This window comes from Dermacentor silvarum, chromosome 10 (genome assembly GCF_013339745.2).
Source record: "Dermacentor silvarum isolate Dsil-2018 chromosome 10, BIME_Dsil_1.4, whole genome shotgun sequence".
NCBI lineage: Eukaryota > Metazoa > Arthropoda > Arachnida > Ixodida > Ixodidae > Dermacentor > Dermacentor silvarum.
The window spans coordinates 148,420,674-148,433,746 of NC_051163.1; the positions used below are offsets into that span (position 1 = coordinate 148,420,674).

General features: G+C 43.9%; 1 protein-coding gene across 1 annotated transcript in view; it reads right to left on the reverse strand.

Moving 5' to 3' along the window:
* Positions 1 to 13,073, reverse strand: part of LOC119431061 (brefeldin A-inhibited guanine nucleotide-exchange protein 1-like) — a 53,876-nt gene that overhangs the window by 20,174 nt on the left and 20,629 nt on the right. Inside the window, 9 exon segments of the mRNA XM_037698524.2 lie at positions 261 to 614; positions 2,384 to 2,550; positions 3,360 to 3,669; positions 4,283 to 4,300; positions 4,302 to 4,412; positions 6,457 to 6,608; positions 7,966 to 8,125; positions 9,383 to 9,467; positions 12,331 to 12,501. Of these exon segments, the coding sequence (XP_037554452.1) occupies positions 261 to 614; positions 2,384 to 2,550; positions 3,360 to 3,669; positions 4,283 to 4,300; positions 4,302 to 4,412; positions 6,457 to 6,608; positions 7,966 to 8,125; positions 9,383 to 9,467; positions 12,331 to 12,501 (1,528 nt within the window).

Consider the following 13,073-nt stretch of genomic DNA (forward strand, 5'->3'; position numbering starts at 1 on the left):
TCCAAAAAAAGAACTGCGGATCAACGCCTTTGCAGGAGTGGTAGCTCTACTATCTGAGCTGACCAGGAAGCAAGCAGACTGCAGAGCGAGGCCGCATTAATTGACAACTCAAAGTTTTCAGTTGTTCATTACTGAAGCTTAACACAGATTAACATAGCCCTTTGTTGCTTCGTGCTACAGTCAGGTAGATGACAACATTAGCTTCCATAACTCGACCTACCCAAGTCTGTGCACAATATAAAACGACCGAAGAAACTCACTTGCGAGTTGACCATCTGCGCGACGCACCGGACGACCATGTCGCGGATGGTGGGCGACCGGTTCCGCTTGACGATGTGCTCGAAGGGCCGCAGGAAATCCTTCTGGAAGCGGAAGTTGGGGAACTCGCCCTTCTCGATGAACTTCATCGAGAGCTGGCGCAGCGAGTCCAGGGCAAAGAAGGCGACGTCCTCGGACGGCGAGCACCCTACTCGGTTGAAGTGCTCACCCAGTACCTCCCAGATGCGCGACCACTGGAGACGGATGCGGCCCATGTTGTAGTACGAGATCTCGACGATCTTCTGGAGGCTGAACATGCGCGGGTGAGATGGGTTGGCCAGCTCTTCCAGGGAAACCTGTTTTCGAAAGCAAAAAGAGACGAGATAGCGCGCAGTGAGAACAGGAAAGGTTTGAATCATGGGGAATAGCATGCATTTTTCAAAACTTGTCCCGTGCATATGCCTTTTGCGGGTACGTACGTGCATTATTAAAAATTATTCAGCTTTATACTCGGGACACAAGCAACAAGAACTTGAAACAGCACAGACAAGCAACACAATTTTAACATTTACAGTGACAGCTGTTACGGGCTCACTCCCACGGTTGTTTTGATGCTTGCCAATGCCATCGCTTGATTCCCAAAATCGTTCGCGAGAAAATTACAAAGACAGGAAGGAAAATTCTGTTTGTGCCACTGAGATTCGAACTTACGACTAGCAGGCAGTTCAGGATTCTACCTCTCAGGCTGTCGGACAATGGCACATCAGTCGAGAATACTGATCTTATAAAGAGCGCACTAGTGCCAGCAGCTACCATTATTGACTAACACCCGCTCAACATCTGTGTACCGGATAGAGCTGGTGTGCATGCCTTCTGGTTCTAGCACGTCACCTTCCCAGTTGCAGAGAGGGTCCATATTAAGCTTTCTTCTTCTGCATGTAAAGACAATACAGTGGAACCCCGATTATACGACTTTGAGAGGACCACGCAAAACCGTCGTATAATCGAAAAACTAAAAATATCGGCAGTGACGCTCAGTCTTGCCCAAAAAACGGGTGCAACTTCCAAAAAGGTATATGACTCGCACTTCTTTTACTTCTCTAATGGATATTGGACACTACTGTTCCGCTGCATAAATGCGTATGCACACTTTTATTTTTATCGTCTTTTCTAGTAGGCCAAAGTAACATTCAAAAGATGGAAGTGTCTGAAATAAAGAAGTAGAGATGAATAAAAAGAAAAGGCAAAAAAAAAAAAGAAAGAAAAAACAGACTTCACTGGCTACACCTGTTAACCACAGACATTGCCGAAAGGGTTTAAAAGGAAAGACAAATTTAGTTTTGCACCGGCAAGAAGGCAATGAATACCAACTCTAGTTGCAATGAAAATGAGGTCAACCTAAGAAAAGATGGAAGGACCATATTAAGTTATACAGATACCAACATTGAGGAGCTGATAAAGGAGTGGGTGACTACCGTATTTACTCATGTAAGCCCTACCTTTGTGTGAGGCCCGCATGTCCTCCCCTGTTTCAAAAAATTTGAGAAATTGCTCAATCAAAAGGTATGTCCATTAATGTGTACACAGGAGGACGCCAGGTTCAATGACACCAGGAAAAAGATTATTTAATTAAAGTTTTCCAAATAGATTATTATTATTAGAAACCCGCATGTGTTTCCTTTGTAGCAATTCCTATGATTGGGTCGATGTCTCATTTTCCATTTAATTACTTCTCTCTGCCTAGTGGGTTTCCGTTGAACTATTATGTCATAGATTATTATGGTTGCTTAGTTTCCAAAGCAGTCGTGACGTAGTAAACTGTGTCAGCAGGCAGCCATAACCCGGAATTATGAGAAACTCACCGAGTCAAGATTTTGAAAATTTACATGAGCCAAAAGGGCAATAGCACAAATGGAGGACTCCACGCAGCAAACCCAGACAGTAATAGGTGGTAAATCACAGAAATAAGGGCGTCACTTGATGGCAGACGAGGTCATTTTGCTTCCATTCCTTGCTAGGGAATTTAGGCAGGATTGTGCGAGGACTGTAGATGAGGTCACTTACATTCATTTCACACATACAGGAAAACGCGCAGCAGGGCGGTCAAAGGGCATGGCGCTCTCACCTGACAAAGCGCACGGACAAAGTCGACAATGGCATTTCCATCCAGCCGTGTGGAGCCTGTGAAGATGCGGTCGACGGCCACCACCACGCTCTGGGAGCTGGTCTCCCCCATGGATTCCTGAAGCATCGCCATCTGCTTTTGGTCCATGGGCAGTCCGGGACGCGTCACTGCGCGATTTGTGAGGAAGGAAGGTGAACGCACGACAAGAGAAAAATTTGTAACCCTGTGTATCCTGCCCACCAGTTTTACTTACTATGTCGCTGTTTCCCAATGTTATCAATGAAGCCTTTCATTCTGGGACTGCAAGTTTTTTCTTGCCAGCAAGTAAGAAATGACAGTCACATTATAAAATGTGTGTTATTCTAGTGTGCCCAGTATCCATTGTTATATTTCAAAATGACTATGTTTTATCTAGCCAAACACTAGGACAAAAGAGAAAGCATTATAGTACATCAGTGACTGGCTGTAGGCCCGGAGACCAGTACTGGTTGCTGCCTCAACTCATGCAAATATCATTAGGGCATATTCCTCCTAGAAAAAAAAAAAAAATTGCAACTGATAACTCACGTTTCAACTTGCACAACGCATGCACAAAGTCTGGCCGATAACACAAGTGACCATAGCAAGAAACTGCTGGATGTTCCACTAGGTTCACCTCACGCGCTAGATTTTACCCCTACAGACTGTGCAGCTAAGTGCAGTCAGAACTGACCACAGTAGACTGTACACAGGAATGAACAGTAGTGTAGAAAACGTCACGATTCTTTAAAGGCGTGCTTGTGGAGGGTTTCGAAGACACCCAAGGTTCCACAAATTGCCAGTTCACCTTTACAGAACATCTGTACAAAAAATGCAAACTGTAGTCGAGAAATGACAGTACTTCTCTAGAGCAGTTATCGCAGACACTTCTGAACTCTTCCCGAGGAGCACCAAGGCTCCACGAACATTGGAGAAACACTGGCATAAGAGTACTTACACTCCATAGGGTCGAGCACGCTGTCCTGGAGGGCCCCGTGGGCACCAGTCGAAGCCTGAGCTGATCCAGAACCGGAGCCGCCGAGGTAGCGCGGCTTGACACCCGTGCCGATGAGCTGGGCCAGCTCCAGCTGGGAGATGCACCGCAATATGTCCAGCCACGATTTGCCCAGGTAGTTTCCGTCCATGTGCGCCACTGTGATGAGCGTCTTGATGGTGTCAATGTTCTTGCTCTTCATCTCCGTGATGGGCGAGTTTGCCGTGAGGAGGGTGAAACGGGCCAGCGCTTGCACGTAGGCATTCCGCTCCAGCTGCAACGTGGAGGAACGACAAACATTGTGCATCATCAACCAATAAACCTGTGCACTGAAAATGTTGCTACAAAAATGGCCAGTCTAACACCTAAAAATATTAGAGATTAGAGCTGCCAGTAAAATAAAAGGCTGGATACGCAGGCAGACGTAAGAAACGAGGGAATATAAGGTGTGCGAGGAGACTTTCGACTCTCTCCCGTCCCCCGATGTTCATCTTCCCCGCACGATTCTCTCTTGAAGTTCGTCTTCCCCACACGAAACGCATGCGATGGTGGAAGTCGGTGTTGCAGACGTGCAGCAACAATGAGATGGCATGAATGTTCTGACGCTAGCCCCACTTAACAGCACGAATAACTCGGCTGTGAGGGGATCTTGCCTTCACTCTTATGGCTTTAAAGACAAAAATCAATGAAATCGTTGCATGTGCTGCATGTTCTGCCACCCCTTACACCCTACTCCTCACCACGATGGCTAAAAAAAATATGCAGTGGGGATGCTGGCTACCATTTTCTCCAAGACGGTATCTTGCAATAACTTCTGCCGTTCTTTTCATACAACAATTACGTAAAATACATGGACAACTGCCAGAGCAGGGCCAAGGGTTACTCACGGTCATGTGAAAGATGCAAGGCAATACGGATGGCACAGCGGATGCCATCCAGACACAGCGCTGCTATCTCCGGGTCGTCGCAGTCCTGCAGGCCCACACTGAATGCCGCCAAAAACGGTGTCCAAGCCAGCTGAAGAAAAAAAAGAAAAAGGAAAATACGGATGTCTTTCAGTTGAAAGCCATGACAGAAAGTTGTATGCCAACATTCCCTATTGCAGTCACTGTTTTTTTTCTTCTTTATTTCAACACTTCTGTACAAAAATTCTTTACTGCTGAATATAGCTGTTATTAAAGGAAAACTGCAAGAAAATATCACTTCAGTTCAATTAGTCAAAAACAGATAGCAGATGTCATCAAAATGTGCCCTCGCCAGAAGTTACTGCTATTGCTGTAGGCAGTGGTCATGGTTGGTTCCATCATAAAATCTTCAGCAATGTGGTTGCCAAAAAAAATATGTACAGAAGATTAATGAAAGGCACCTCAACCAGTTTTGTACCAGGGACTTTCCAGAATACTGGTGCTTCAATTATCGGTGTGTCACCAGGTCATTAATTAAGTGAAAGTGCACAGAATGAGCACTAGATCACGAATCAGTCATTATTGGCCACATGAGACAGACATAAACTATGAACATGGTACAAGAAGTCAAGCAAAGACAGCAGCACAAAACATAAAAAAACACACAAAAACAAGGCAGGAATGTACAGAAAGGAGGAGCCATGGCTATTCTGAGCAGATTGTTCATGCATTAGTGACTGAGTGAAATAACTTTATTGAGGTCCAGAGAAGACGCAGGGGAGACCCCGTGTCACCCGACTAGTCCCACGTAGGGACCGCCAAGCCGAGCTTGACGGCCCGATCGCGTTCCATTGTGCGTGTAATAGTACACTAAATACCACTGTCACTACTTTGTATCCCATTTGAGACTTCTGCGGGGTTTTTTTTTGGTTTTCTTTTTCCCCTCAAGCTATTCTAGCAGTGAACATTAGCCAAGACTGGCCAACTCAATGAAAAGTTGTAATTTCATGCCTTTTTCACGACTCTGGCTAGGAGCAACGGTCTTTTCTTTCTTATGCTCTCACAAATGTATCTTTGCTTCCTTGCTTAACGAGTCGGAATGAACCCTTGACACTCCACATAGACTAATGCAGTATCAGTGCATGACATGCCTTAAAGTTCTTTTCTTTCTTTTTTGGAAGCATGTGTGATGTTCCAAGTCCTACCAACGAAGCCCAGAACATACACACGCACAAAACAAAACAATGCATAACTTTCGTTGACCAGTCTGTGACTCCTGACCGTCATTTCCGTCGGAAAAACTGACTTGGTGTAATGATTAAGAAAAAGGAGCATGGCATGTGCACTCAGTCGCAAAATGAACTTGCAGGGCAGTGAAAGCTACGAGGGGTGCTAAGGCACCGTACATGGCGCACGTGCACCGCATAGCACTGTGGAAGCTACACGAATTCTTAGCCAATAGGAAGGCTGAATGCCCTTCGAGATGTGCTCATCCGTGCTGCGTCATCTGCTCAGCGGCTGCTGAACTCACGGTATACGACATGCATGCGCAAAGGTCCTAACATATCCCGTATCGCTGTAACCTATCATGTAACAAGCAAAAACGAATCTCTATAATCCTGCCATTAATCAGGCAGTTACGCTCGCAACTATATTCCGCTGTGCAAAGATATTGCCTGTGTATGCCCCTCATACTTTCGACAGCGCTGCAAACGACTTGTGAAATAATGCACAGTTCTGTGCTTCGACGTAGGTTGTATTGCAGACACATGGGTTTAGAATTGCCAAGCACTACATAAATGTTTGTATGTTTTCGAACGCGCTAAATAACAGCCTGTAATATGTTCCATTGCTTGTATTAAAGTGACAGTGGTTTGAAACTGGCACGGATTCATATGTCGTGGACTGACACCAACTGACACACTGGCTCCTCTGAGGCTTACACACCCTGTAGGGAGAGAGAGATAGAAATGAAAAGGAAAAGGTAGGGAGGTTAACCAAGGATGTGCCCAGTTAGCTACCCTACAACTGGGGAAGGGGAAGAATAGATGAGAAGTGAAGATAAGAAAAAAAAAAAGAACAAGGAGCTCCTCTAGCTTTCACTACACTGCAAAGTGTTTGTGAGACAGAGCATAGGCAAGTGAAAAGAAACATGCCTTGAACATGGGCCGGACATGCTCGAGGTGTTTTGCGCAGGTGAAGGAGGCCTGTACGTGGCTGACGCTTTCCATAAGCGCCTTTGCGGTGCGTGCCATTTGCTCCATTTCCATGTTGTACAGCAGACGACGCTTCTTTTCACTTGACACATCTGCATCACGTAACAGGAAGCAGCAGACATTATTACCATCAAGTTGACATCACATCACATCCAAGCATCAAAAACATTTTTAGAACTTCAATAGAGACATAAGCACAAGGACATAAAGCAGTAAACTCCCTAACCACGGAGGCTTTAGTCAACTCGCAATAATTCAAACTCCTGCCTTTCTGCTTTCCTAGTTCTACGTTTGGTAATAACTTTTTATTTCTATTGTTATTTATTCTACAAGCTTGGATTAACAATCCAATCGCTCACATACATGCATGTGACTGCAATGTAATCTACAGCATTGCTGATGCTGGTCCTTGCGACAGCAGTGCATTGAACAAAACCAGTTTTACATTTGAACACAAGCAGCCTATAAGCTACTGTGCCCCCCCCCCCCCCCTCCCCCAATCCTGTCCTGTTCACACGAAAACCTTATAAAGGGATATTAAATAAAAGCAGTAAGACAGTTTAGACTCGTAGATTATTCTTTAAATATTCCATTGGAGTTTATTTACAAGAAAATATTTTATTGCTAATGCAGAAAAAGAAAGTTAAGCATCTCCCTTCGAACCTTCCCTTCAAACTGCAGTGATGATGACATTAGTGTGGCATCACAGACCTCAGATAGCTTTGCACACTGTACCTTGGTTCTTTTGGTGCATAAAAATTTCACAAATTGAGTCTATTTTTATTTTTTTATTTTAAAACAATAACAACTGCCAATCATGCCAAAACCAACATTACACAGAAATGGTATGGCAATTTCCACATGGCATTGCCCCTTGTCTTTTGTTCATGCTTTTTTTGTGGCTTACCGAGCCTTCTTCCTTGCAAGACTGACTTATTAACCATTTCAGAAGTCGAATTTACCCAACAAAATGAGCTCAACAGAGAGTTCCAGCCTGTCTGAATACCTATCACACTTTAAGAATTCCAAAAAGGCCAAAGATGTGGACAGCACTAGTAGTACTAGTAGTGACACCTTGTAGCCGTTTGTGCAACTATAAAGTGTTGGAAACATTATTTTATTTCACGCTGTTCTCATTGAAGTAAACAATAAAGAGCCACTGTACATTCATGACTACGCTGTTGCCGATGGCTTTGTGCCAGCAGTCGAGTAGCACATAATACAGCCTGTCATTGGAACGATACCCCTGTATGCTCTGGTTGAGCTTAATGTCCCAAGATGGCCTAACCAGCGTGGCTGTTAAAGTCTACGTTTCCAGTAGCCTGGTATTCCGCAAGTAATATTATAATACCAGCTAAAACTGCTGCTAAAACAAGCTAACTATTTCTCCTTGGTGTTCCTTTCATACTGTGAATAACACACAAAAGCCCTGTTCAAGAGGCTTCTTACTTTGCTTTCCAGGCGCGCGACTTGCAGTGGTCTTTACTTTGATCTCATTGCCAGCAATCTCATCGTAGATCGCCGACAGCTCTTCCTCAGGAATGTCCTTGCTGTCGTTGATGCCGCGATTCATTTTGATGTAGTCTTCCTTAGTCATCTTTGTCTTGACCTGAGGAACAAATGTAAAAACGTAAGTTCATGAACTAGACAAGTGCTTTACAAATGAAACGTGGAACAAAATGTTACTGTCACGAGTTTAAAGGGCACGACCTGTCCCATGATCTTTAGAGTTCACGCGACAACAATGCTTTCAAATTTGACACAATTTGGCAGCGTAAAAGTAAACAATAGTATGTACACTGCGAGTGCTGAACTTTACGCATATGCGATAGAGCCACACTAAGATGTTTCTCAATTATTGAATTTTTCAGGATGCTATGTTGTGCCTGCATGAACCCTGAGCAACACCCACACGGATTCTTGGATATTTGGTTGACACTTACCTAGATCTTCATGTTCTGCAGCACCATGACAAACATATCAGCAAGATTTCTTTACAAGTGATACCTCAAAACCTTTAATCTCAGCCCTGTAGAGGTGCCTCTGGATACTTATAATTGAATCATACGAGCATCACAGTACTTAATGAAGGACTTAATCCAATTACTACTGTAATGCCTTGGCTGAGTTAACACTGTGTGAATTACAAATCTTCGTTACAACATGGCACACATGTTGCGTTCGTCTCAAAGAATGACCATTATTGCAGAAAAAAAGAACCTTAATTCAAACAAAACGATGAAAAAATGACACTACAGATAAAGGCCATGTCCCAATGTTTTTCCGAAGTTTCGCAGTAAACCGCAACATACTCATTTCCTGCCTCACGTGTTCTTTACTAGAGTTTGCGTTACAATCACAAACAGCCTTCATTCTGTAGGAAAAACCGTTAAAGTCAACCTATAGAAACAAGAAAACCTAAGGCCATGAAATGCAGCATGCATGAGCAGGCTTATTAGGCAAAAAGCTACTGCAAACAAACTGCATGAACTTTGTGATGATCTATTGCTGATACAGATGAAACACATGGAACAAGAAGACGCAAGTAACCACACACACTTGTAACACGCAACCAATAGCTCCTCACTCAACAAACTGTGACACGTTTCCATTCCTGTATGGTCACTAGTCCGTTTTTTCTCAAGGTCATGTGGTTTTGTGTCTGTACACTTCTTTTAGTTTAGTTTTACGTATAACTTAGGCTGCAGCGATTGGCGACAGCAATACTGCAACATTTAAGTTCCTTTCCATACCAAAAAAGATCAGTTGGAAGCGGCATTTCAGCTGATGTGTTCCCCTATCCCCCCTCCCCCCCATTTTTTTTTTCACTTGTCTAGTGGCATTTGTTTTTAGCAGATGCGCTTACCTGTGGGCTGTGCAGGTCGGTGGTAAGCATGATAATGGAATATGCCAGTACATAGGCCGTGTCTGCACTTGCAAACAGTCGGTTGCTGCAATATTCAACAAAAATGACTCATTAGAGGTGAAAAATTAGCATAATAGAACAAACATGACCCCAGCATACATACTACCATGGCCAAAAGATAACCAAACAAAAAATTTGAAATTGTGCAGCAAGAACTGAAGGTCAGTTTAAGATAGATGTACTGATGCAGCTGATTAGTAGTACTTTTGCAGAGTCATAAATTGTATCTTGTATCTAAAAACAAACAGCACTTTTATGTAGAAATAACAAAATTGCTGCATCTTTTGCATTTGAATTTTTTATATGTATCAAAAGCTGCTTTGCTGCTCTGCCTTCCAGCTCACCTTTGTCAAAATATATTTTCAAAACTTTCATAAGCAGGTTTCTGGACCTTTAGCACTTCGCCCTTTGTCGTTCTGGTGCTTGTCCAGTCAATGTGTGTCCGTGTTTTTATTTCACCCCATATTCCTTGTTACAGTAAAGCATGAAAAGTGTGGCAAAAAAATCTCGCTGGGAGCCATGTGCCTGCACATCTAATATCTTAAAAGCCATCCTATAGATTTAAATGAGCAGTGCATCTGATTGATCTTCAAGCTGATGATATTGGTTACAGACGCAGAGAAACTAGACAACCATTTAATGAACCATTAAAGGGAAATATTGATAAAGGAACTGTATTGATAAATTACTTTTCTACAATGCCAGAAAATGCACTTTTACTATAAGAGACTTGGTAGCCAAGCCTCTTACCAGAAGACGGATGCCAGAAGACAGATGGCAATGCCAAAAGATGAGTGTCAATGCCAAAAAACGGATGTCAATGGCAAAAGATGGATGGCAATGCCAAAATACAGATGGCAATGCCAAAAGACGGATGGCAATGCCAAAAGATGGGTGGCAATGCCAAAATACGGATGGCAATGCCAAAAGACGGGTGGCAATGCCAAAAGACGGATGTCAGTGCCAAAATACAGATGGCAATGCCAAAAGACGGGTGGCAATGCCAAAATACGGATGGCAATGCCAAAGAAATGGATGTCAGTGCCAAAATACGGATGGCAATGCCAAAAGATGAGTGGCAATGCCAAAATACGGATGGCAATGCCAAAAGACGGATGGCAGTGCCAGAAGACGGATGGCAGTGCCAAAATACGGATGGCAATGCCAAAAGACAGGTGGCAATGCCAAAAGACGGTGGCAAATGCCAAAAGACGGATGTCACTGCCAAAATACGGATGGCAATGCCAAAAGACGGGTGGCAATGCCAAAATACGGATGGCAATGCCAAAATACGGATGGCAATGCCGAAAGACGGATGGCAATGCCAAAAGACGGATGGCAATGCCAAAATACGGATGGCAATGCCAAAAAACGGATGTCAGTGCCAAAATACGGATGACAATGCCAAAAGATGGGTGGCAATGCCAAAAGACGGGTGGCAATGCCAAAATACGGATGGCAATGCCAAAAGACAGATGTCAGTGCCAAAATACGAATGGCAATGCCACTTCAAAGTTCCCACCAGCTTGCTGCGACATCATGAGTTTTGACGGTGTCTGCTTAAGCATAGTTAATTTTTAATCGGTAAAGATAGAACACAGTCACCGACCGATTTTCCGGACTTCGCGAGGACCGAAAAATTGTCCAAAAAACTCGTTCACCCTAAAAAAGAAAATTGATTAGACTTAGAGTGGTATAAAAAATCTTTAATAATGCCCTGCCTCATACTACGCTTGGAGGCGACCAGATTTGCTTGTATTTGCGCAAGACTGATGTCGCCTCTGGATACAGTCAACAAGAACGTCATCGTGTTGGAGATCTCCGTTAGCGGAGATCGCCATGGAAATTGAAGAAATGAGCCCCTTTACTTCGCACAGTGGCCTCCACGATCAGCTCGAACAGCGCACCATTTGCTCCAGCCTTCCCATTCGGCGCGTAGCCCAGCGGAGAAGTGTACTCTTGCTAACTCCGCAAAGCTCTGTAACAGGTCAGCGATGGCGCGCTGCCGGAGCTCATCACAGAGGCCACACTTCGCACCACTTGGCTTTCACGAAGGCACCGGTGGTGGCGATGATCACACAAATGCGCAGCCGCACACGTCTCCGAGGCACGCACACCACGTGCAAAATAAAAATAGCAACGGAACTTAAAAAAAAAATAAACAGATTTCGCAAAGTGATTCAGACGATAGTGCTGACCGAAAAATGAAAGAAAAAGAAGAGGATGGTGCACGTTTCCCAATCTTTGAGGCTATAGAGCAGGCCACTGGAAGGCAAGCCCGCTGAAAATCCAACATGGCGGCCTCCAAGAACAGGTAGCGTGGCTTAGAACGAGCGATTTAGTCCAGAAAATTGAACTTTGGGGCCTAAATTCGTCCGAAAAATCGGTAGCGAAAATGAATTAGCTCTATGGGAACCCTGACGGTGCATTTATGAAGTCCGGAATATCCTACAAGTCTGCATTTTTGGAGTCCGAAAAATCCGTTGGCGACTGTACACTGTATATTAAAGCGGTCGAAGAGGGAACTTAGCGAGTTTCAATAAGCATTGCTAAGCCACTACAGCCAAATACGAAAAAAAAAGTTACTTTAAAATCCGTGACAATAAGACTTACGTACCAGCGCCGGGGTTGCAGCGCGAAATTCAAGAAATATAACTTCCTCTTTCATTGTCCTAGTCTAACAACCAACCTATTACCACGAGGTAAACGAAATTAAAGTGCCGGAAGAATGCATTTTGTTGACTAAGCTGACTTAAGCGTTTCACTTTTGTATTAACAGCTACTCACATTAAAAATGACCACAATGGCCAGACATCCTACGGTTTATTACTTGCAAGCACCCCGACTCTATCACAGGCACAAGCACAAGAAAGGAAGAGGCCGCTTACTTAGGGTTGGTCTCGCAGTACCGGGCAGCAAACTTCTCCATGAGACGATCAATTTTCTGCGCCTCCCCGGGCAACCAAAACCCTTCAAGGAAGCAGCGTAGCGCAGACACAAAGTCTTTGCCAGCAAAGTCCATTTGGTCCACGTAGGCGCACATCACTTCCTTGTTCATTCTGAAAACATCGAACGTAAGGCTTATGCAAAGGCTGTACGACACAGAGCTAGCACGCCTATGCCCGCCTAAGGACAAAACATACATCCCACGTGCAAATACAGTCAAACCTCGATATAACGAAACTCGATTTAATGAAATTCGCGATGTAACGAACTATTTTTATTTCCCTATCTTAGTTCTGCTGAATTACAAAATTCAATATAACGAAATTCTCAATATAACGAAGTTTTTCGCTGCAAGTACAACTTCGTTATATCGAGGTTTGACTGTAAACACCATCTATTGTGTCTTAGTGTGCACAACCTGCGCCTACAAGTAACCTGCAGCCATAGGTACAATGCTTCGTACAAAAACGAGAAAATGAAATTGTGTCGCTTTGTGCAATGCCCACAAGTTTGCATGATCACCTGTTTCCTTTGAACTGCTTCACACCCAGCACACATCTTTGAGAACTTGAATAGTTATTATAATAATATAATGATAATAAAAATACAGAGCCACAGGCACCTTAAGGGCTGCCTTAATGCTTTACAAGAAGCCTCTGTACAGGCTTTTTGGAAAGCCAAACGT